The following is a 25,214-nucleotide window of genomic DNA, read 5'->3' as shown; positions in this document are numbered from 1 at the left end:
GACTTCACAAGTGTCCCCTGCTCTCTGCGGCGTGGAGGGGTCAGTTCCAGAAATGAACGTTCAGGTTTTTTTGCGTGTTGGTTGGTGTACGAGGGGTTTCTGCAGTGTTTCACCACAGCAGGGATATTTTCCACTGTAGCTCCTTCTTCCTGAACTGAATTTTAGTGTTTCATTCTAGAGCTGGTAAGAACTAAGTGGAAATCCTAGTGTAAATGCGGCAGCCCGCAGATCTTCAGATAACTGTTACCGGCCTGGCAAAGCACCTTGGCTCTGTGTGCAAGAGCAAGAAAGGAGAGTGTCCATAATTCCTGAAAATCATTTTCTTATGTGGAATCTTTTACCGAATGGAAATGTAATTGGGCGAAGAGACCAGAGGCATGAGGGAGGGCGAGCATCCCCACGGCTGGCTGCTTGGCTCTCCCTGCACTAACCTGTCCTCCCGGCCAGGGCTGCGTGAGTCACCGCTGTGGAAACAGTGATGCAAAGGCAGCACCATTAAGGAGGGTTTTATTTGTCTCTTGCATATTTTACCTCAGCGGCCTTTTCTCTAGCATATTTATTGCTGTTTCCTCTCTTAAGCCTGTGAGACAAACCCGTTATTTATAAATGAGTTAGTTGTTTTTCACTCTGAATTTTTCTTTTTGCGTCTCTTGCTATGCCTCTTTGCAACAATTTGTTTAACTGTAAAGCCTTGAGTCAATTATAAAATGAGAGTTGCACTGATTTATAGATCAGAGAGGGCTGCATCATCAAGCAAGTCTTCACTCAAATTTGGGTCCCTGAGGGTGATGTCGGTTCCTATTTCAGAATTGCTGCTGCTCCTCAATTCTGGTTAAAAGAGTTTGGGAAATATACCTAGCCTAGTCTTGATTTGCAACGCAGATTGTTAGAGTTTGCACTGTTCTTGTTCATTCTCCTTCCCATGCCTTCGAATGTAAGCAAACACACATGTAAATTCAGGAAAGGAATTCTCCCACTGGCAGGAAAGAAAGGAGGAACAGTTGCATTTTTCTATTTGTAAATGTTCAGATGGCATCCTGTTGTGATAACAGTGCTTCCTCCTGACATAGGTGTCTATGGGTTTTCCCTGTTTTCTATTTACTTCTCCCTCGAGATGTGGTTTTACAATAGAGCAAATCCAATTTGATGCCTGGCTGCTACTGCAGGGGCAGCCCTGCCTCTCTTCATCCCCTTTCCCCACTCCCCTTGTACCAGCATCTATCTGGTCCCATCCTTCAGAGTGCTCCACTGGCAAAGAAGTTTTGTGAGTTTTTTTTTTTTCCTTTTCTTTTTTTTTTTTCTGTAATACAGATTAGCTTTCTACTGTTTTTTACCCCAGCAAAAGCTGGCCGGGGGGGTGGGTGAGAGGGGCTAGGCAGGGCAGGGAGTGGGCTCGGCAGTGGCCGGGAGCTGGCCCACATCTCCTTAGGGTTACAGCCGTGAGGCTGCCTGGAACACGGCGCTCCCGTAGCCGTCCCTTTGCAGTGTGAACCCGGGAGGAAAGCCGACTGCGACGCCTTTCCGACAGCCTGGCCACATCTTCCTCGGCCACCTGCGACGGCCGCTGAGGGACTGTTTGTAGTGCTCCACACCTGCAGATTTAGGAATAAAGAACGGAGTGTAAAGGTCTTCTGCAGGGATTCCCCCACCCGCTGATTCTTTCCACTGTGCAACAGGCTATTTTTAGTCTGCTTGCTTGCCTCAGAAGTTACTTCACTTTCGGCTTTGGACCATTTCCATAACATTTACTGTGATTCTGAATTCCAGCGTTCAGGATAATGTCAGAGCAAAGAATCGCTGGGTGGCAAGCTCAGTTCCAGTGGCGGAGCCAAAAAACCTGTGCAGAGGACGTGTGATGCCAGCTGCTGCTGAGCTGTGACCCGTGGGAGACTGGCTTAGGTGAACCACGTTTTGGACTATGCCCTGTATTTGCAGGCAAAGAACCTTGTTAACCCTGAGTTTAATGGCGCTTTGGTTAGTGAATAGCAGAAGAAAACAACCCTTTAGAGGGCTAATCCAGGTAGCCAAAGTAGATCTACCTCTGAAAGACATCTGTTTGCTTTAAGTGAAGTCTGGAATCAAAAGCCCAGCCTGCCTTTGGTGTGTGTGCTTGTGTGGTACCATTGCTAGTTCACTGGATACCACTCTTTCTTCCTCTAGATATTAGTTAAGTATGATTTAAATCAGCAGTTTCTTTGGCAATAATGTGTTGTCTTAGTTCTGGCAAGTGGTCTTAAGATATATGAGGTATTAGAGCAGACTTTACCGTGGGAAACAATGCTCATTTTAAAGTTGTTGTGTATGGTGCATCTAATGATTTACCACTTTGAGATATAAAAATATATATAGCTAGTTCTGTAATAGGTGAATTTCATACAGCTGGATGTTAAAGCAGATGAATGCAAATCAGTGGGTTTGGCCAGAGTGTTGTAGTTTCATAGGAAAGACCTTCTGACACAGTAGTATCCCAGAGGCAGTGTTGGATCCGGAGAGGGACGAAGGCTGGCTGGCAGTTAATAGGAATTTTTCTTTGAAAAAACCTGAAGGTGTTTCTTCTACTGGTCTTTTCTACAGCTTGGTAATGCATGGGATGAATATAGCTGTGGAAACTCACGTATTCAGGAGCTGTATATTTGGCGGACAGCAGAGATTGTAGCTATTGTGAAGGCACAATATAGATCAAAAAGTTGGATTTCAGTGTTTGAGATTAAAAAACCCATCATTTAGTATCAAACCTACATTCTTGTGAATTTTCCACTTTATTTTTTTTTTTTCTGAGTCTTAATTAAGAACCACTAGTGATGGATTGATGCCTGTTTTGGATTAGGGGTCTAATCCATGTTCATTCACGAAATACCCATATTCCTCAGCCTTCGGAGAACAAATAGCTACTTAGTGTGGATAAACAGTCGCAAACGCTCTGCCTAGCATGGCTCCACAAGCTGTTACGTGCTTCTTGAGGCATGGCCATCTTGACCTGGCGTGTCTGATGGTGAGCAGTGAACTCTTGTGCAAGGGTTTGTCTAAATTTTTCCTCCTGGTTGCACTCAAAGGCAGTACTTGTGCCACCACTGTGCTTTTGGCCATCACTAGAGGGCTTTAGAGAAGGAAACCTGCTTGCCTTCCACATGATGTCAAGAGCCAGAAGTTTCTTCTAAAACCTGATACATAGCAACATAACAGAGACCTTTGAGTTATGCTGGTAGGAGCTTACTGGTGTTCGGCAGTTTTTTGCATCTTCCATTTAAAGAACTTGTTTCATCTTTTTTTATTTTCTTCTTCTTTTTAACCTTCTCTTCTAATCATCTTTAGAAGATGAATGGTAAAACAGAGCTTTACCTGGCCCTCCAGGTGTCAGGCGAGTAGGGATGGTGGGCAGCTAAGAGCGGAAGAAGGGTTCTGCGGCATCCTCCACTTTCCCAATGGGAAGAGACTGGGACATGCAGGTCATCGGTGTGCGCGGACACGTGCCTGCTCTCCAGGCCAGGTCGGCGATGGGGAGAGGTGGCCAAAACTGGGCTGTGACTGTTGCAGGGCTGTACGTGCTATGGCTCCTGGGGAAAAGTGTCTACTCATGAACCAAAGGCATGAGGGAATAAGGGCTGTATTGTATGAAAGACAACCTTAGCTGGATGTCTTGCTTTGAAGAGGTTTGCCAAAGAGTTGGAGAGCTGCCCTCAGCCAAGCCCGCTTTCAATTTCAAGTTTTATAGATCGTGAAAAGCAGCAATGTCCTTTTTTTCCACTATGCCTTGCCTTTATACGCAGCAGCACACATGCACTGCCGTCATCCCTTGTGCTTTGGATCAGCGGCTCGACGTTAGCCCAGGGAGAATTGTGAGCGCCTCCGATTTCTCTCCCCAGTGTGGGAACGCTGGAGCACATAATGGCTGCAATTCAAAGACAAATGCTAGCTCTTTGCTTCTGATCACTTTGGCAGAAACCCCCAGATGCTCGGAGACTACAGATGGAGCTGATTTGGGGAGAGTTTTTTTTTTTTTAAAAAAAAGGCACCCACAACCTTAGAACTTCCTTTTTTTATTATTATGTTTTGCTATCTTTATAATAACCTCCCTGTTCTTCCTTTTCCTATTCTGCACCCCCCCGACCCTAGCTTTTTAATTCATGCCAGCCAGAGCGCAGCTAAAGGCTTTTCCTAGCGTAGTGTCATTTGTTAGTCAACCAGCGAAGACAAGCTTAACCCATTTAACCAGCAATTTCTGTGAGGCTTTCCTCTTTCAGTAGGCTTTGGGATTCTCCATGCGCCTGTTGGAGGGACGAGGCTGCAGGAAACCGCAGGAGAGGAGCCTCCAGCCGTGACGGGCTTTGTTCAGTTGCCTGTAGTCTGGCAGAAGCTGACCTCCACAACACACGGTCTTTCACTTAGCTGCCTCTCTCCAGCTATTGGAGAGGTCCGATTTGCTGCGTGTGGGATTTCTGCTGCTTCCATGCTGCTTGGTAATGTTTCCAAACCGACCAGCGGATCCTTCCCTTGGTGGTGGAACTGGAGCTGGCAGGGTTGCTGCAGCCTGTACCTTTGTGCATGGCTTCGGTGTCACACAGCTCCGCTCTGAGAAAATCTGGTGCCTTAAAGCATAGCCTTCTGAATTTTGAAGCTCTCCAAACAATCCAGGTTTCTTCCTTTGGATGCAAATGTCCCCCCCCCTCCCCGTCCCGTCCCCCGTCCCGTCCCGTGTTGATTGGGCTAATTGCTCTTTGTTTGGTTTCAAATCAGTGTGAAGAAGGGAAGATTTTTTCAGATTGTCACTTTGTCATGTTATAGGACTAGCATAGTAAAAAGTTGTAATATCTGTTGGAGTGAATACCCCGAGCACAGAATTACAGGCGTTTTCCTGCTCATGAATCATCTTCCCCTGAGACCCTGTAGTGATAGCATTACTTTTGCTTTAAGGGAAAAGTCCCCGAGAAGAAGACCATTTATTTGTCTGGATAAGAGAGGCCATCTGTTTTTTTTTTTCTTTTAAACACGTAACTTTTTAGTTTATCCTTAAGGAAGGTGTTGCTCCTGGCATTCAAGGTGAGCGCAGCTGCCCTGCAGGCTCTGGCTGGTGGGCATAGCTGGGTGGGCTGGGGCTGTGTTTGGCTTGGGAGATGTGGTGGCTACTGGAGGCCGGGGAAACCAAAATGATACTCTTTCTGAGGGAGATCCGATTAGTCCCGTATCGGAGGATTTCAGTAAAACACATTATACCTGCATTTATTTTACCGTCAAGTTGCTCAGTGTCGCTTTTTAACAGTGGCTTGCGGTACAGGAGGGGGCTGTGCCTGTCTGAGAAAAGAGACCCCAAAGCAGCTCCCAGCAGGGTCACAACACACAACGTCCTCTTTCTGCTGCCTTTGGCTTTGAACACGTGTGATGCCCAACGAGTAGAACAAAGCAGCGACCTCCTCACCACAATCCCAAAGGAGCGACTGCAACCCCGGGTGGGGAGGCAGATGTGCTTCCACCTCTTCCCTGCCTGGTGCAGAGCTTTTTCTTTTCTGGGTGAGATGACCTGGCCTCTTAGGTTTCTCTTACAGACTTTGTGGTTGATTTAGGGTGAGCCTACCAAGGGAGAGTTTTAGACTGAGTAAACCTCATTTTCTTCTTATCAGGACCCGGGTGTCGGTGCCTGGCTCCCTTGTTCCCATTCGGACTGCTTTCTGCCTGCTGTGTGCACCATCCGCAGTTTTAAGCAGCTGTCTGATGATTTATTATTTCTGTCCCTGTATCCCCGTGGGTCCCCTCTGCTAGTCGTGGTGAGGTGGGGAAAGGCAAGGCCAGGCCGGCAGGTTGGGGGCCCCTGCTTTGCAGCGCCGGGGCAGCGGGGTGAAGAGCAGCCGAGCCTCTCCAGGAGCCGGTGTCGGGGTTGGGAAGTGGACTTCTGTCCCCAAAATCCTGCCGGCACTCTCAGGGTTTCGGCTGAACAGTGAGAGACTTGTGCTGGGATCTGAGCTGTTTGTTTTTAAACTGGAGAGTGAGATGCCCTAGCGGGCTCTGATTTTTGAGGTGAAATACCGTTTAATAAATGCAAGCCTGTTCACAGCCCAGCCACAAAACCAAACATGTACTGTAGTATTAGGACCATTTATATTTTCTCCAGTCCTGTTTTCTTGGCTGTTAATTGTGGTCTCTTTGTCACCTGCCTAGCTAAGGGTAAATGCAGCTGGGGTGTACTATTTTCTGCAAGTATTCGTTGCTTTTATTTAAGCTGATGGAGGCAGAAGGGCTTTTCTTCTCGGGCAGGTAAATAATTAGCTGGTTATCGGCAGCTTCTTTGCTTGGAGAGGGGGAGGAAGGGAGAGAGGGGACGGTGACACCCTGTCTGATAGATGGACACGAGCATCTTGTGGCTCTGTTCATTGTTAGTTCACTCCTGCAGCACTGCTCAGCTGTGAGGTTTCCAGGCGTGCTTGGCAGCGCCGACAACAAAAACATCTGGTCCAAGAATATAGTTCCCTTCTGCTGGCAGCTGCATGAAAATGATTTTGTACATAGTGGCATAACGCCAAATGCACTTACTTGTACACTAAAGTGCGCAGCCTTTATAGAGCTTTGGCAGTGCAGGGCGATTTTAAATGCTGTGCATAAGTCAGCATTAATCTACCAAAGAAAATCAAAACCTCAGCAACTGATTTTATAAAGAACTCACTTATCACGCGTGCCCAGACGTGGCCGTACCTTTGTACCTGTCTAACAGCTGTTCCTGTCTGAATACAAAGGAAAAGCCTTTTGGTCACAGCCCTGGTTGTCATCTGTCCTCTGGAAGGGTTTGGCACGAACATGAAGGGAAATTTGCCCCTCGCAGAAGTCCCTGAATTCCTCTCGTCAGCAGCCGCATTTGTCTGTTACTGATAGAGCTTGTCTGTCTCCTCTCTTGTTTTAGGAAGGACCTAGTGTGTGCTGAAGAAAATGTTAGCTGTGAATCGAGTAGTTTTTGTGTCTGCTGGTAAATTGTAATTTGAGTGATTGGACCTGATAATTACAGTCATCATCATCATCTTGTCAGTCAGTTGTAAATCATTCTGTAATAGATTTCCTTTTGAAAAAAGACCTGTATTTCTGAATGCAAGTGTATTTTAGAGGTAAAATGTAATAATCCGTATACCTTCTTGCTTTGAAAACCCTTAGGGTTATAAGCATGGATCTCATTCTTATGTGAACAAGCAAGTTGAAGAGAGATCTTTGCCCCAGCAAGGCTGCTCTCAGCCCGTGTATTTCTAATTATTTCTTTTCTGTTTATTCCCACAAAGTAGCTGAGCTTGGTGGTGCTTTTTCACTCCCAAAGCTGCTGTTGGGTTGTAGGTTTCAGGAAGGCTGCAGAAGAGCGTGGAGGAGCAGAAACCCTGGGTTTGGTCTGGCATCGGTCATGGGCCTGGGTTTGCTCTTTGCAGAAGGAGCCCGTTCCCTCCCAGGAAAAAGGTGGTTTGAGGGCTTGGACAGGGTATTTCTGCGTGTGTGTGTAGGGCTGGCGGTCTCACAGCTACCGACCTGTTGTTAATCCTCAGTTAACGTGAGCAGTTCTCACCAAACCAGAGAGAGAAGGAAGAGAAGGTGGAGATGGCGGCAAAGGGAGAAGGAGCAAGCCTCCTTCTGCTGACTTTCGAAGTAGTCTTTGATTGTGACGTCGGTAAAAGAAATCGAATGTATTTTCTGGGGTGTTTTTAAAGTTGAAAATGGAATTTGGCAAGCCTGTAGAGCTTGGTCAGGTCTCCTCCCTTCTCACCCCAGCCACTCATGGTCTGTGCGGACAGTATCTACTCAGCCTGTTTCTCAAACACATGATGGTGGGCTGCTGTCGCAGCTTTCTTTGCGATCCCTTCTGCCCCTGGTCTGGTAAGAGGAACGGGACTGTAAACCTCTTGTGGTCCTCCCGGTTTGCACCCGGTGTTTTGTATTTGCAGTACTTTCTCTGCGTAAGGCAGGGGAGAAGATTGCGGATTACTGACGGAGGTTGAGCGGTGACTAATATTGGACCAGAGGAGCTAAAGTGTTTAACCTTTAGGCAAAGATTACCTGAAATTAAAACTTGTGAGGACTTGCGCACTCACACTGTGTCATTCAGTCGTGTTTGTAAGACACATGTACAGGTCGGCCGATTCCTTTTATTCCAGGGTAATTTAAATATTTTGGCTGCTTCACAAAAGAAACCTTGTGTTGAATAAGTCAGATCATGATCTCGCACTCCTTGCTTACAAGGAGTTTTTTGGAGGCTGTAGCGTAGCCCAAAATTTTAAGTTTTCCTTTTGTGGGTGTAAAACAGAGCGTAGGTTACGGGCAACATGTACAATGGGCGTTAAACGTGGCTATTAGCTTATTAGCTCCTAAGCCAGCATATTACCTTCGATGTTTCGGGACGTGATGGCTCTCTGTTAGATGTTGTTTCATCTGGCAGGTGTACTTCACACAGAGGTACGCCACTTTTTGAAAAGAAGTGTTAAATCTGTTTCTTCATAGTAATGCGCTAAGTGAAGCATGTCACTTTATGGAAGTGAATTGATGGGCTGCAAAGAAAATGCAGTAATTTTGTTTTCAGGGCTTTTCTTAGTACTCATTTTCTGACAAAATGTAGGGCTTTGTTAACGTTGCAGACGGAGTTTGAAATATTTGGAAGGAAAAATTGTGGCATTCGCAACATTTTAATGAGGAGGGTTTGCTTAATTAAAGCCTAGAAGACTTAGGGAATGTGGACAGCTGAGGGATTAGCAATGTGTTACAAAGTTCTTCCACCTACCAGTTGGTTTGGGTTCGGAAGCCAAAATCGATAAAAAAACTTGTAGTCTTCCAGTGGCTGTTTTATGGCCATAACCGTTGATGCTACCAATGACCAAAGCCTGGCTTCATTCTGTCTAATTTTAGGCATGTAGTGGTTGTGCTGAAGCCTGGAGCGTAGCTGCGCTGGGCATCCACAATTTAGCAGAGGGGGAAAGGTGCCCGTAAGGGGACAGGTCTGTCCACCTGAGGTGGGACTCGTCCCACAGGTGGGTGGAGGTCACCAGTGGGACTGTGTCTCCTGGAAGTGCGAGGTACTTGCTTCCTGACTGCCGGCTCCTCATTGCTGGCAATTGTGGTGGTACTTGTTCGTGTTCCTCCATATTTTTTAATTCTTTTATTTTTTAGTATATGATTGATTTTAGAATACCATTGCCAGTCTGCTCCCTCTGCTTTGCAAATCTGTGTGTTTGCTTTTGGCCTAAATAATACTACATACCGAGCAGTGCCAAGCCCTCCATCACTGTCAGGTGAAGAAATGGAGGCATGTGATGGAGCTTTTGAATTTCTTGTCAGCTACTTCTCCAGTCTCATCTCTTTTTAATAAAGGATCCTATGTGAAACAGCCCAGAAGAGACACCAAAGTGGGATTACTTTTCCTTTCTCCCCTTTGTTTTGTTCCTGTTTGGGTGTGCGTGGTTACAGCTTTTGGGTTCATGATCGCGAACTGTTGGAGTATTTTGTTTGGTTTTTAGCATTTCGGTTTCGTTCAATGTGCAAAATAAAAAGAGGGGTTGTAAATAAATCCCTCTTCCCTGCTCATCTACAGGACTTGTTGATCAGTGTGGGTGTGAGGCTGTATACTGATCGAATCTGTCCTGTAGGGATTTGCATCTTCATGTAATTAGGGGTTTTCATGACGTATGTACTAGAATAACGTTCGTGTTATGCCAGAACTGCCATTTTTAATGTATTTTACCTTCCTAGCTTTGATTTCTGCTAATACAGGTTCTTGGTGGCATTTGGTACATAGGAAATCCACTTTCAGTCATTTCAGCCTTTTGTTTTCTCTCCTCTCTCAGATGTTTGCCTTCTGTCCCACTTCCCTCAAAGCTTAGGTTCAAAGTAGAACTCTAGTTTCGTGTTGAATCTCTCCAGCTGCATCAAACCTGCAGAACTCAGGGGCCTTTTCCATCTCCCAGGACAAAACTGTGGCGCAGCAGTGTCTGGACTGCACGTGCAGGGAGGGACCCACGTGTCGATCCCCTTTGGGAAGGAGATCTGCCAGCCAGGTGGGCATCGTGGAGCTTCGTGCTGCCCAGGGAGAGCAGGGTCCAAGCAGTGGGCAAACTCCATCCTCCAGAGATGCTGCTTTCCTTAGCATCAAATGCACACTGAGACTGGAAGTAGAAAAGCTGTGCAACATTTGGGCTTTGTGCATAAGCCTCTTTTCTCTCCAGCATCTATGTCTCCTCTTATTGTCTGAGCTCGGAGCTTTGCATGAAGGAAATTGTTTTAATTTCTTCCTTTCACACACAGACTTATTTTTCATATCTGCTAGCAAGGGCTTGTTCTGGTGACAAAAAACCCGGAGACTAGATGTAGAATTGTATAGCAACAGGCATTTTTAATGTGAATAATAGTAATGGAAGGAGGGTACTAAATCCCTCTTTTATGAGTGCTCTGAAGATGTCAGTACAAGGCTAACTTGTTGCATAACTTGTAAATAATTTAGGCTTGATGAGGATGGACAGTTGAATTGTATAGCTGGGATAAACATGCAATCCGAGCAGGAAACTCTTTTAAATAATCACGACCAGGATCAAGGGACTAGCCTTGGAAATGGTTGAATGCCCTGAGGAAGTTTCTCCCTTGGTTGTCTTCAGAAAAGCCCATGGCATCCTGGAGTTTTACTGGGGGAGATCAGCAGCGGTGTGCAGTCTCTGTGCCGTCAGCACAGCCCATTCAGTGACCGGTGAAGGCACCGGGGGCACATCAGGCAAGAAAGAAAATATTGTTGTCGGAGTGATTGGCAAAGAAGGTGGCTTGGGGGGAGACAACAGACAAGTATTGTCTTCACGTGGTTTTTTGGCTCCTTCCTGCCTGCACGTGATTCCATCCCCTGTGCCTGCACAAAGCTGCTTCACAGGCTCCTTCGGGCAGCGCTGGGACCCTGCTTAAGAGCTAGCCTTCCCTCATGCTTTTTTGTCCAGTTAATTTGATTGTTGCTTTATGGCTGCAGCCTCAGCAATGGCACTGTTGCGAACAATTTGGCTCGTTTTCTCTCTTGTTTCAGATGGTGCCTTTAGCGTGCAGTAGAGAGGGTGTTGTGCCAAGGGGAGACAAAGCAGCCTCTGTTTTGCATGTGTTGGGAAGTGTGTTTCTAACCTGCTTGATGAAATCTTGCCACTGAAGGTAACCAAATGTGGTCATAAGGACAGCACTGTTCTGCCAGCCAGTTCTTGGCTGTGACACATTTTTTTTTTTTTTTTTTTTTTTGACCCTTGAAAAAGCATCACAGCCATCTTCTGCAATCGCCCTGCCTGAACAGTGTTGCTGGTTTGCTGCTTCTGGCAGCATGGCTCTGTGCCGACGGCAGAAGTGGCTTGGAGGCTGGTGGGCAGCTCACAGTGACAAGAGGGGCTCCAGAAAGCTCACAAATGGTAAAGCCTGTGAAGGGCTTTCTCTGCACGGGCTGCAGATGTGGACAAGGGGCAAAATCTGAGAAGCACCCTCATAGCGATAGTAGGGTGATGTTCACTACCCACGCCACTGCTCGCTGGACGTCTAATGCTCCTTCGGTGTCACCGAATGCGTGGCATGACGGATGCATTTTCTTAAGGGCGAACGGTCTGGACTCTTTTGAACAATTACATCTTTGGGAAGGACTTGAAGGATGGTGCAGAGAAATGAACTTGCTGTTGCCAAGGTAGGAAGAGTTTGTGGGTAAGGGGTCTGTGAAAGAGAGACCTTGTACGTGACGTGGGACAGGCACAGTGAATGCTGGGGGTGAGAAGGTAAGAGAGGAGAGAGACAGAAGGGAAATGAAGTTGAGGTCTTTAGCGTGAGGGTAACAAAGCTCAAAGGCTCTGTAAAAGACTCTCAAGAAAGATGGGCTGTAATAAGAAAGTTGGAGACTCTTGTATGTTAAGATTTAGGAGGGTCTGTATATAGACTTGTTAAATGTTTACTGCACATCTTGATGAAAGTATTTTCTTTCAAACCATTCAGGCTTTCCCTCCCAAGAAGCCTATGTCTGGTGTTTTCTTTTAAGAACTATTTTGTGTCATATTCCCGATTCCGACACTCAGTTGTGGCATTGGAGAGGATCGCGTTTGTCCACGTTGGGCTCTCCGCACTGCAAACTGCTCTGCTTTACACGAACTTCCTCCCTTGGCAGGCACGGGCAGGGACTTGCCCGGTGCTCGGAATCTCATTGCTTTTGTGGTTAGGTTCCTCCCAAAATTACAGTCTCCTTCCCGGCTTGGAGGCAGCACCACAGCTCCCAGTTCAAATACCGCACTGTGTGCAATACTGCCCCAACTCTTCTCGCCAAAACATCTCCCTCGTGTGTGAGAACTTTATTAACGAGTGTATATATTATAGATTCCAGCACCAGAAAAGGTCACCTATTGTGCTAGGCACTATTCAGACTTTCCCTGTCCTGGATAGATTCTGCTCCGAATGGATGCTAGCCAGGTCTGGGGTGCGGGGAGGAGGGAGGATGTGACACACAAGCAGAATGGTGGTTTGCAAAAGTTGGTGTTGTGATTTATCCAGGAAGATTTTTGTTTGCGTTTGGTGCCTTTTAGGACTTTCTCTTTTTTTTTTTTTTCCCCCTTATGTGGGCGGAGAGCAGAAATGAAAAGTGAGAGGAAACGGAAAAGAAAACAAACTGGGTTTCTTGTGGGCTTCTCCTGTTTTTCTTCAACTTGCGTGTCAGGAGGAGATGGTGAAAGGCCAAGTCGTCATCATTTTGGTGCCTCTGAAGGCAAACTGGTTTTCTCTCCACCACTGTGGGCGTCGGTGGGTTAGCATAGCAGTCCCTTCCCCTCCCGGTGCCGGGCTGAGGCTGCTGCCTGCCTCTCTGTACAGATCCCAGCTCTCCCGTGAATTAAAGATTCCCAAATCCCACAAGTCACCGCTGGAGCTCGTGATCCTCAGCGGCTCAGCTTACCCTGAAACCCCGGGCAAGAGCGTTGCCAGCTGCCATTCTCCAGGCAGCGCAGCTCCCTGGGTACAGGCAGGCAGAGCTTCGTGAGCAGCATTGGAAAAGCAAAGGAAAGGAGACTTGGAGGCTTCCCTTTCCCCATCTGCCTTTGCCCTGCATGTTTGGCTTTCTGCTGTTGGGGAGTGGTGGTAATTCTTAAAACGCTTGGTTGTAGCTTAAAATGACTGGATACCGTTTGTGCGGGGAGAGCTGAGATTTGTCACTATCTCGTTTCTTAAATCAAAAAGGAAAGTTACTGAAGGGACCAATTTGTATTCCTCTGCAAACTGATTTAGAGCAGCATATAAATCATCTGGCAGGATAGGTAAACTTGCTTTTACCTTCATCACAGAACATTGCCTTGCTTTTTATCCTTGCTTGGCTGTATTTTCTCATTCACGTTTCCCCTCATTGTATTACTGGGGTAAAAAAAATATCTGAAATTGTCCTCAATTTCTCCTCCCCGAGCTGTGTCATCCCTTGAGAGGGCAGAACCAACGAGTAGCAAAGAGCAGTGGCCAGGCAGCTCTTCCACCCTGGGGAGTGGGGCTGGAAAGGCAGCACTGACGTGCCCTGGGATACTTCCTTGCTGTACCTTTAGGTATTTGTTGGTTTGTGTGTTTTTTGTTTTGTTTTGTTTTGTTTTGTTTTAATTCAGCTTCTGAAATAATTTCCTTGTACTATAGAGCTTGGGAAACGATGTTTTTCCCCCCTTACACCCCCAAGTGTGTTTCTCAGAGATGGATTCTTGTAGGAGTCTTGTACCAGTTGCAGTGCAGGAGGAGGTCGGGACTGTTTTGCTTGGTCTCCTGAGGCACCTAGACAGCGATGTTTGTTGAAGTATATAAAAACAGGGCAGGCATAAAGTGGTTTTTCTTTTCCTTTGGTTATGTCCTCCCTGCTTCTGGCACTTCTAGAGCTGTAGTTCCCTCCTTCTGCTTCCCTACCACGATGTCCAGCAAAATACTTCTGAAGTCCTCATCTTCTAAGAATTTGTGTAAATCAGCTGGATTTTCTTGCAGTAATGATGCAGGGGGGGGTTACCTTTGGAAAACGTGCTGAAATGGCATAATTGAGCTGTCCAGATTAATATTCCTTACAAGGATCTGCTCTAGTAGCTTTTATTTGCCTGGGAGTTACTCCAGTGGCAACCATGGTCAGATACTTAAATCATTCAGATACTTAAATCATCACAATTTTGTAAATGGTGAGGTAATGAAAATAACAAGTCATTGATTTGCCATCTGCGCACAAATAAATAATCTGGTATTTAGCATGCAATGATGAATGGAGGAGCAAGCGGTGTTGAGATTTTGTGCTCCAGCCATAAGCAATCTGACTGGACGCTGCTAGGTGGCATGCTGAGAGGTAACACATCTGGTTTTATTTTTAGTGTGCTAATTCAAATAGTTAGAAATGATCTTAGTGTACATAGGTGGATTTCTGTGCCGGCGTCCTATGCGGTTTTTAATCTTACGGGCAAAGTAAACAGCATTGTGGTTAGAAATCCCTAGAGATGCTGACATGTCCATTTAATCTCTAAAGGGAAACGCATGGAAAGGGAGAGGAAAGCCGCTCCAAGCTTGATTTAACCACGTGAGTCTTGCAAAAGTATAGCTTGCTGCAAAAATTACTGGTAATCAGACGTGCTGTCACAAACAGACAGCGAATGTGTAAGTATAAAACACTTACTCCAGCCCCATCGCAGGCCAGACAAAGAAGGTTTCAATGGGAGTTTGTAGCCCCAGATAATGGCTTAAAGTGGTAATTGATGCCAGCTGCGTAAAATCACTAGGAAAGGCTCACCAGCTGCCTCTCTCCTCCAAGAAAAAAGGATGTACTTTTGTATTACTTTATGAGAATGAGAGTCTCTCGTCTCAATCGGTTTTAATTTTCTCCTTTTGTGATCCTGATGCCTCTGCAAACAGGAGGGACTGTTAGTGGTGGTGGTGGTGCAGGACGTGTGTTGTCGGGAGAAGTTGAGGGACCTTCTGTCTCCGAGGCTGGCTCACACAGCCAGACCCCAGGATGGCCACCGAAACACCTCCCTCTGCACGGGAGGATCCCTGCTGCAGGCTGCAGCCTCCCCTCCTGCCGGCACACGTGTCCGTAAGGAGACCTGTGCGGAAACGGTCTAATCCGGAGAGATTTTTTGGGTGGGATTCATCTCACCCTGATGCAAGACATCTGCAAGATTGGTGTCTGGATCTTGGCTAATGACCTCATCCTCCTTTTGTAATTAGTGGGGAGAAGTAAACACCGGTAGGGCACACATTGTTTGGCCTCTTTCAGATGTCCACATTGGGATGAAATCAATTGTACCCTGGAAAAAAATGTTCCTGAATCTGGAACAGAGCAACTTTGGTCTGACCACCCTTTTTTTTTTTTTTTTTTTTTTTTTCCTTTCTTTTATTTTTTTTTCGGTCTTACACCAGTTGCTGTGCCACAGTGGTACTGCAGGCTTCTCCATGCTGATTAATCCTCATGATAGTTCCTGTCGCCACAAAGTCTTCAGGACTCAGTGCCAGGGAGTTATCGATCCACACTAAATAAGTGGAGTCCTCCAAAGCCTGGCAAGAATTACTGAATCCATTTATTTTTGTAGGCTGGAATTTGGACTGGATTGAACTGTAGGTGAGATGGTATTTGTGTGGTGGAGAAATGCTCAATGAGTGCTGAAATAGGAGTTTAGGACCATTATTGGCCTTAGTTGAGGGAGATGCTTGGGGCTGCTGCAGGTCATTGAGCAGGTGCTTGACACAGCCACGAAGGAAAACTGAGCGAGCAGTACCTGCCTGCGGTCTGCTGGGTCTGTGTGTGCCTTTTGCTGTTGTTTGGGCTTGTTTTGGGGTGGCTTTTTTATTATTTTATTTTTTCAGAACTAGATCTTGCCTAAGCATTGTCATTTTGGCTGTTGTTACGACAGATAAACATGAAGAACCTTTAGGACATCCTGCCCATTATATTGTAAAAGGTATTGTGTTCATGTGCTGAGGGTAGGAAATAATTTTTACATAAAAAGTCAGTACAAAATAGCAGATTAATCCAATTATACATATTAACCTATTAGTGATTAAGTCCCAAACCATTAAGTTTAACAAAGCTCCTATTACAGTTTTCCTGCTTAAATTCAGTGTGGCAGTCTTTAGTAGAAGCATGTATTCTTCTTCTTCTTTTTTTTTTGGCATGTGGTCTAAATAAAGAAAAAATCACACAACAGCAAGGACAACAGAAGCAACTGAGGAAGCACTGAGTTAGCTTTTGGTTCAAAAAGCTGTTGTGATAACGCTTTTTCCAAGGGCTGCTGTTCACTGGGAACTTTGATTTGCAAGATTATTTTACTATTTTGTTCAGTGTTCCAGAAATTCACAGTATTTTACTTTAAAGATGCATCATGAGAAGTTTTAAGAATAGTTTATGCCTGGTGCATTTTTCGGAATTCTTTCATAATAATTTATGGGTAAGCACCGCATCCCACTATTAGTGTATTTGAAATAATTGTTTGCTTTGTAGCAGAGTGGTTTCTTTTGTTAAAGCCATGCATGCCAGTGTGTATAAATAGTTAACATGTACTTAGTATTAACATCTGCATGTGTCGTGAATAGGATGTTTGATTGCTAGCGTGGTACAAATTGCAAGGTAGTTTAAGGCTTAAAATCTTCTCATGTAATCAGCTTTGACATTACAGGATAATCAAAATATGTGCTACCGTTTCCATCAGGCAGCCACCCTAGGGAACAGAGGTTTCGGTTTCTTCCTGGAATCAATTTAAGGTAGACATTTTCCCGCTGAATATGTAAGGCTAGAAGATTGTGGAACGAGTAAAGATTGTGCCTAAAGGGGTAAAACCAGCTGCTTTTTCATTTGTTGCCTTGCAAGGTGCTAGGTGAAGGCTCCCACTGTCTTAAGCGTGGTGGGAGAGAGCTGGGGGTGGGATGGTGTCTGCTCCTTCTTCTTCTCTATCTGCTGGCTGCCCGCTCAGACATCAGCTCAAAGCGTGCGTGGATCCTTCCATGCAATGCATCCTGCTGTCACTTCAAAACCAGACTGTGGGTGTTTTTAAGGAGCGGTTGCATAGCGTTACCCATTTCAGCTCTTTGAAGGGATGACCTCCCTTCACCTGAGCTGCTCTCAACTTGGCACCTTGCTGAGGAGGGGGGCAGCCGGGGGGAAATCCTTCCTCTGCCTTTGTGTCCCAGCATCCTGTTTACCGCCCGGGCTCCCGGTCCCTCTCTTCCTGATGCACTTGCTCTTCCTCCACGGAGACAGATGGAGGAGGAGGAGGAAACTTGTGCACGAGGCGAAGGCCTTGTCCGTGCGGCAAGGGGAATTCCTGATCTCCACCTCTGCTTTCCTGCAGACCCGCCTCGGAGGGCCTGCTTCGGCGGCCGGCTGCGCTGCTGAGCCGCTGTCTGGCGTTTAAATAGAACTGGTTGCAATTTTCAAAATCAAAGGAGAAGAAATGAGGAAGATGGAAATAATACTCCTCTGTCATAAATTCACAGATCTTTCCGGTTTTCTGGTTCTCTGGGTTACGTAGAATAAAAGCCTGCTAGCTATGTCTTTGCTTAAGATATTACCAGCGTAGGGTTTTTAAACAGATCCTGTCCTGCTCCGTCGTTGGATGAAGTCCAGGGCATCCTTCATTTGCTTTTTAGCACTACTGAAAACTTGGGAAAGTAAAGGTCTGTTTTGGACTATCTCAGTAAACAGGATTTTGATGGCATGAACATAGGATGTGTTTACTGAACATGATGCTGGTATAAACTGAAATTTTTTTAAATCTACTTGTGTGAAAGAGAAGAGGAAATAAATAATGCATGTGGTATATTGAAAATATGTTTTTTATTATTTGTTTTTTCTAAAGGACGAAGAGGAAGAAATCAAACTGGAGATTAATATGCTAAAGAAATATTCTCATCATAGAAATATTGCAACTTACTATGGTGCTTTCATTAAGAAAAGTCCTCCAGGACATGACGACCAACTGTGGGTAAGCAGATATTCTCAAGCATGTTCATAAGTCTTTCCCTTTTGGACATAATTTGAGGATGACAGAAATATCACATTATGGAAAGACGAACTAATAGAATTTGGTGCTTGCCTGAGCAGATAGATAAGTGAATCACGTAGGCTAATCACGCATCCTTACGAGAATGGCTGTACCAAGATTTGCTATTAGCAATGGGTTTACTCTTTAAGTAACTTTTTTCCCCCCATTTCCCAGGTGGATAGTAGCGTGTTTCATGGGAACAAGGCAGATGAACTAAGCAGTAAGAATGTGTGGCTGTAAAAAGAAAGCTGCACTTGAGAATTAAACTCATTACATTTCTCATCCCACCTCATGGCAGGGTAGAGATATCAGTGCATGTTGTTCCATAGATAAGTGGGAGTTAAAGATTAAGATGTGTTGCAATGGGGTGATCGGTTTGATTCCTTCAGCATTGGATGTGCTCTTACTGCTGTTGCTGCTAATGCGTTTTGCATAGCTGAGCAAATCCAGATTCCCAGCATTAAATTACAGTGATTAAATCAGTCCTTGAAAATGTGGTAACTAATGTGAGACATATTCCATATATGTCTGACACACATTGGAGACATTTGGTTTGAATCCATTTTCCAGGCAGAGATGTAAAATAAATTATATTCTCTGCTTCACCAGGGTTTCCCAAATCAATGCTGCAACCTGATTATTATTTTGCTTTGCTAGACAGCTGGGAACTGTGTCTAATGTTGGTTGTATGCTGATACTTGTTTTGCAGCTTGTTATGGAGTTTTGTGGAGCAGGCTCTATCACAGACCTTGTGAAGAACACGAAAGGGAATACTCTGAAAGAAGACTGGATAGCGTATATCTCCAGAGAGATTCTCCGGGTAAGGAAAATAGTCTGCTCCACTGGAAAACACAGAAACAGTCGTACAGAGATGTAGCCTAGCTTGAGGTTCTGCAAGAAGCTGTTTCTGATCAATCCCGTTAGCCATGTCATCGCTTGGAGAATGCGTAGGAGCAGATAGATGTCTGCTCCGCATCACTTAACTCGGTGTGAGTTGTACTGTATTGTAACAGCAGCCTTGCAGAAAACAGCAATTTTTAGTCACGAGAAGCCAGCGGAAGAACCCCTCACCTTTCCTATCACAGAAGCTGTGAAGCCGTGTCCATAAGGCACTGTTTTTCAGAAGCCTGAGGTTGTAAGAGTGTTGTAACACAACAGGGTGCGGAATGGGCTTTTCCAAATGTGCTTGGAGCCGTCTTTCTCTGCTCCTAATCGGGTCTGTGGAGGAAGGGAGCTGTTGGCTGGGGCCAGCGGTCAGGACTTCTGTGCTGTGATGTGCGTGCGTATTGTACGTTCCTGCAGGCTCTCTCGAGCAAGCAGCTCCATCGTACGTGGCTGCGCACTGCGGAAGTTCCTCGGGAAGAGGGATGCCACTTTCCATTTTTTCTAAAACCGAAGCTTTAACAAATTACTCTTCATATTTAATTTCCAGTTGGTACAGTTTAAGTGTTTTTTTGAATTGGCATTTGTTTGCTGCGCTAAGTAAATCTGGTATGGTTTTCCTCCTGCTTCTTTGTAAAACAAATTGCCTCCTACCCATACCACTACACAGTATGTTTGTTCAATTGCCTCATCATAAATGAAGTTCTGAAGGGCTTTATGTTAAAGGAAACCACTACTGGCTCTTGCATAAATCAATGCTGCTGTTGTGTTACATATTTGCTCTGCCTTAGCGATTTTTAAGATGGGGAGGGAGGGAGACGTACGATCCTGGTCTCTTGCTCTAATTCCAAATGCTAGGAGAGAGTCCGGCTGCTGGTGTTTGGGCTGGGCCCATTTTAAGTTGTTTACGAGGGAGTAGAAAAGTTGAATACGTAGTGATGGTTGTATTTCAAATCAAATGGATAGCATGCCTTGATATGAGGAAAGCTAACTTCTGCAGGACTGATCTTATGCTTGATTTGGGAACTGTGTGACCATGGAGGTATTGCGTCCTGTGTTGCATTCGTCTTAGGTAAAGTAGTCAGGTTCGCTGAGAAGAGGAAAAAATTATTTACCTCAGAAAAGGGTTAGGTGAAAGCTGTTTTCTCATTCCTGTGAGAGATTTGCAAAAGGAGCCTTAATTGCCTGCTAGCAGGAACTGGAATATCTGGAAAAAAGGAATGCTAAGCTCACATTGCTACGAGACATTGCAAAACCTGATTCGACACCGAGTTTGTCAGAGGTGGAGGAGAGAGGTTGTGTAACAGAAAGTTAAAATGAGCTGAAGTGCCAAAGATTGGTGCAGGTGGAGACACAGGTGAGGGTCGACCCAGTGGATCCCTGTGTGGTTGGAGGGGCCTGGGGACTGCAGGAGAATGGGGACGTGCCCTTCTGTCTCCGCCTGCCCCTTCGCAAGCCCAAATGTGTGTTTTCAGTAAGGTTCGATGGTACTCTGGAGAGAACAGACGATTATCTCTCTGGCTGGGTCAGCATAGCAGAAGGCTTTAAAAAAGTATCCTGTGTGAAGCTGTGGGAAAGCCTTCATTCCTGTGAAAAATAAGACCACACTGTAGTATTAGCAGCCAGCAAAGGGTCTCGGGGACATCAGCTGTTCACCTGATTTGCTTGTGACATGTGTGAGGAGGAGCTGTGGATGGTATTTTTTTTGTCACGCTCATTAACTGTTTTAAAAAAAGAAAAAAGCCCCATGGTTGTGTAGGCAAACTGGTAAATGATCATTTAATGAAGAACATGTGTTAGGAAATATTTCTCTACAGCAACCACTACCCTCTTAACCTCTTGCAGCTGTAAAGGTTCTATTTCTTTACTTTTCATAAAACATTAAAAGCCTATGAGGGCAACACGAACAGGCAAGACGATCCCACCGGAGACTACAATTTTCCGAGCAGAGAGCTGAGGAGAAACCAAAATACAGGCAGTTGCTAAGAGAGTTGCCTGTTGTTCTCCCAATTACATTAGAGAGTAAAATGCAGCATATGTCTTCCTCAGCCCTCCCTCCACATGGCTAACGCTTTGGGGCATGCGTCCAGGTGCTGCCTCAACAAAAAGCACCGTATGCCAGGAGGTTTTGTTTCCTTTGGAAAGTATAGTGCTCATGCTTTTTTTTTTTTTGTGTGTATGTGTTTTTTTTTTCCTGAGGAACAATTATCTGGCTTCATATTTATGGAGGCTAGAGAAGAGAACTGTGGCTTTGCAGCAGAGCTTTTGTTTGTCGTCCGTCGTTCCTCACCCTCAAACATAACCACCAGTCCGTCACCCTCCCACCTCCTTCTCGGGGGTGCATATACGTATGTTGATGCTGCCTCTGTTCTCCCTTCACCCCCCTTCCCCGGACTAAAATCTGGGTGACCCTGTGTGTGTCAGACGTCAGTGACGTACAGTGATGCTGATGTCATTTACAGCGTCATTGCATGGAGACTTTCTGGGAGCTGAACTTTTCTTCACGTGACAGCTGAGAGGTGTTTGCACAGTGCAGATGTTGGCTGTATTTAGGTTCAGTGTGTGCGTGACCTGCTAAGCCAAGAACTTATCTCTGAACGTCCTCTCCTTTTCTTCTCCTTAATGCAGGGGTTGGCACATCTTCATGCCCATCATGTGATTCACAGGGATATCAAAGGGCAAAACGTGTTGTTAACAGAGAATGCAGAAGTGAAACTTGGTAAGTAGGCACACGCGTCCACTTCCTCATTCATTCAGCCTTTGGTTATATGATGTTCCCAAATTAGTTTCATCCTTTAAGAGCCCTGCAAGATATTCTGTAGCATGAGCACTCTGTCACTACTCCCTTGTGGATCGAGGCCCTGCACGTATTTCCTCCTGCTTCAGGAGGACGGATTGCAGGTTGCAGTTGCATTTTGTTAGAAGATGTTGGCTTTCATGCCAGAATCAGTGAGGGGATCATTTTCTTTCCCCTACCGAGCTGTGCGTGACTTGAGTTCCTTCTGATTCCCTTTATTCTGGACCCAGGAATTGTCAAGAGTCTCTCTTGTATTTGGCTTTAATTAAAATAGCACCTGATGTTCAGGTTCTAGACACAAAATACGATCTCGACGGCACTCTCAAGGTAACTATGGCATCAAGTTCAAAATGCAATTCCAGCTCTGGCGTGCCTGCTGAATACTGTGCTCATGCCTGGTCTCTTCTGTCCCTTCCAAATGGACGTACTCTTTTTTTTTTTTTTCCTCTCTAATCTGTCTCTTCCAGTTACTGCACACTTTAACCTTCTGTGTTTGTATCACGCTACACTCACCACCTTTTTTTGGTTAAATATAGAGCCATGCTGAAGCCCTCCCACCCAGCCCACATCCCTTCTGTTTTGCATTACACCTTCCTGCAGCACGAGGCATGGGAAGATGTCCCGGCTGCTGGAGGAGGAAGCTCTCAGGAGAGCGTTTTTCCATTTGGTCCAAAGTGGAGCACAGTAGCTCCCAGATCATTGCTCCCAGCGAGCTCATCTACACCAGTTTGTCAGTGTTGCTCAGATGATGGATGCAGTGAAGCTGACACAGCCCTCTGAGAGCAGATGCAGTTACTGGTATAGAAAGACATATATCACTGTGGTCGTGAGCAGGGAGAACTGAAGGGAAGAAAACACCATTGTAATGTAATTGCCTTGTGATGAAACGGGCATCTCTTTTGCAACCTCTGTGTGTGTATGCTCAAAATTAGCACCTCTTGAATAATCCTCATCTTTTGCTCCTATTGATGCATCTGCTTTGTGCATTAGAGCAGAGAGCAATTCCCTGAGCAACAGATTATTTTTGCTGTCTGATTTTAGAGCAGAGAAGGTGGACAGCCGAAAGGGAGAGGTGTTCATGCATGTGGTTTTCCCATAGCATGAGAGATACCTTTGGGAAGCAGCTCCTTCTGTATAGGCAAAGGTGCTTGGCTTCACCATTTGGGAAGGGAATAGCCCTTCCACAACCCCCCAGGCATTATTTTTGCAGCTGTACGCTCCCTTCTGTACAGGCAAGCTGGTGAGAGGTGCAGGAGAGGTGGTCATACGCTGCCGTGTCCCTTGACACTTGTGACCCAAGCCCATTGCATGTGAACCACAAAGGCTCAGTTCCCTCAGTATTATTAATCATCATATTTCTCCTCAGCGTGGTCCTCCCACGTGGAACGTCCACAGAGTTTTATTTCCGAATCACCTTACAGAAGTAATCACTGCATTATTTTTCCCCTCTTATTTTATTTTACTCTTTTCCCACCCGCAGTGGATTTTGGTGTGAGCGCTCAGCTGGACAGGACGGTTGGCAGGAGAAACACTTTTATTGGAACTCCGTACTGGATGGCTCCAGAAGTTATTGCCTGTGATGAAAATCCAGATGCTACGTATGATTACAGAGTAAGAGTCCTGTTCACAGGAAAAAAAACACCCCAACATACAGAAACCATACACTTGCAGTATGAATGTCCATGAATGATGGTGTTTTTTTGAGACTTGTTATGCTTGGTAGGAGTAATAGTATTTTGTGCAGGTACATTCTTATTACAGGAGTACAAGGTATGGATCACTGTCAAGTTGTGACCTTTAACAGTTGCCGTTACTTGTAGTATCATAGCTTTGAGACATAAGGAGTATAGGACTTCAGTGTGCTGTAGGTGCTCAGAGAAGGTGAAAAAGAGTTTAACTGGAAACGCTCGTGTCCTCAATTTGTATAATGATTGTACTTTAAATTGTGTTAGGCTATGTCCCAGTTATTGTAGTAACCCAGAACAATGTGTCTTAGGTGTTGCCTCAAATAGAACCACCGTCTGGAGAGCCAGTGAAGTACAGAAGGAGCTCTTTAAACCGTACCTATTCCTGATTTCAGGATACATATACATGTTGATAAAAATTTATCTATCGCAACATTTCTCAACAAAGATAATTTTATACATAGTTTGCTGCAAACCAAAGATTTAATTACTGCAGAACTGTAATTGACTTGTTGGTATTTACACTAATAGTAAGAATATTATATACGTGTATTTAAAGTTAAATTTGTCTAGTGAAAGCATACTGTAATCTTAAAAGTTCTTCTCAGCTTGCTTTAATGAAAGCACAAGGAAAGAAAAAAAAAATCTTCATTTAGACTAATGCAGTTGTTCCAACTTTTAATCAAGGGCAACAGAGATATCAGAAAGCCCGTGATTAAGGCCTTACACTGAATTTTAGAGCTGAATATCAATTATGTCAATTTACTCGGATTGATAGTAGTGTTAGCTATCAGTATGTTTTTGTATGTCTAAAACTATTTAAAAAACCCCAGATTATTTGAATTAGTGTTTTTGTACCTTTTGACTAAGATTGATCAGATTGATCCTGTTTCTCTTGATTTAATCATTTTTTATATCCATTAGCTCATTGTACTAAAGATAATGCTTTATATGTTTGGAGATGGAGTTATTAGGAAGGAAGGGTGGCTATTAAATGAGCTAATAAAGGAGAAAAACACTCTCTAATATTTGTTAATGCAGTAGTGATGTGGAAAATAACTCCTCTTGCCTCTGAAAACACCTGTTTATTGTTTCTAGTGGAGCCTGCAGGGCACTCTCCCCCAAAAAATTCATAGTTGAAAGATTTTATAAGATCATGAGGCTGTGCAGTTTAGCTTAAATGGCTGGATTGGACCAAGACAAAAGATTGTCTTGCTGGGTCTCAAAATGTGATCATTAGAAATGCTTCTCTGCTTGTAGTACAAGAAAACCTCATTAGTTTTGACTAATTTTTTAAAAAAATCACTATTATGACCAGAAATAAAGACTGCTTTGCTCAAGAACTGGTTCCTCGCCAGGACTCTTCCAGCTCTTTCCTGTGTTTGACCCTCCTGGCTCTCACTCGGTGCTCTCCCTAGTCAGGGGTGCTGGCCAGGGGGGGTACCTTGAAAAGCTCCCACCGAAGGACTCTTGTTCCATAACGTTTCAAGCAAAGCTGAGATAGTAGGGAAGGAGCATTCGCTTTGGCTGCAAGTGATGTGTCTGACAGAGGCTTCTTGCAGTTTTGGCAGTGATAGCTGTTCTCCTAGATAAAGCGATTATTTGATTATTGGGACTAGATGTTCAGAACTAGATATATTCCGTTAATCTGTATTTGTTTGTTTATTTGCTGGTTTAGACACTGAAAAAGACCTGCTAGGTTTCGGGTTTTTTGCCCCATAGTCTTCATTGTCTTTTGTTTTCTCCATCTTTTGTTTGGGGGAATGGGTACAGTGTTTTCTGTGAATCCACTAAAGGGAAATCATAGAATCGCAGAATACCAGGTTGGAAGGCATCTCAAGGATCAGCTGGTCCAACCATTCTTGGCAAAACCGT

At 45.0% G+C, this 25,214-nt stretch overlaps 1 protein-coding gene across 1 annotated transcript in view; it reads left to right on the top strand.

Annotated features, from left to right (window-relative positions):
• Positions 1-25,214, top strand: part of MAP4K4 (mitogen-activated protein kinase kinase kinase kinase 4) — an 87,270-nt gene that overhangs the window by 10,069 nt on the left and 51,987 nt on the right. Inside the window, exons 2-5 of the mRNA XM_009701907.1 lie at positions 17,790-17,915; positions 18,685-18,795; positions 21,486-21,576; positions 23,135-23,265. Coding sequence (XP_009700209.1) covers positions 17,790-17,915; positions 18,685-18,795; positions 21,486-21,576; positions 23,135-23,265 — 459 coding nt within the window. The remainder of the gene's footprint in view (positions 1-17,789; positions 17,916-18,684; positions 18,796-21,485; positions 21,577-23,134; positions 23,266-25,214) is intronic.

Source organism: Cariama cristata, unplaced genomic scaffold, assembly GCF_000690535.1.
Source record: "Cariama cristata isolate BGI_N322 unplaced genomic scaffold, ASM69053v1 scaffold1836, whole genome shotgun sequence".
NCBI classification, from domain to species: Eukaryota; Metazoa; Chordata; class Aves; order Cariamiformes; family Cariamidae; genus Cariama; species Cariama cristata.
This window is presented reverse-complemented; position numbering and strand designations above follow the sequence as displayed.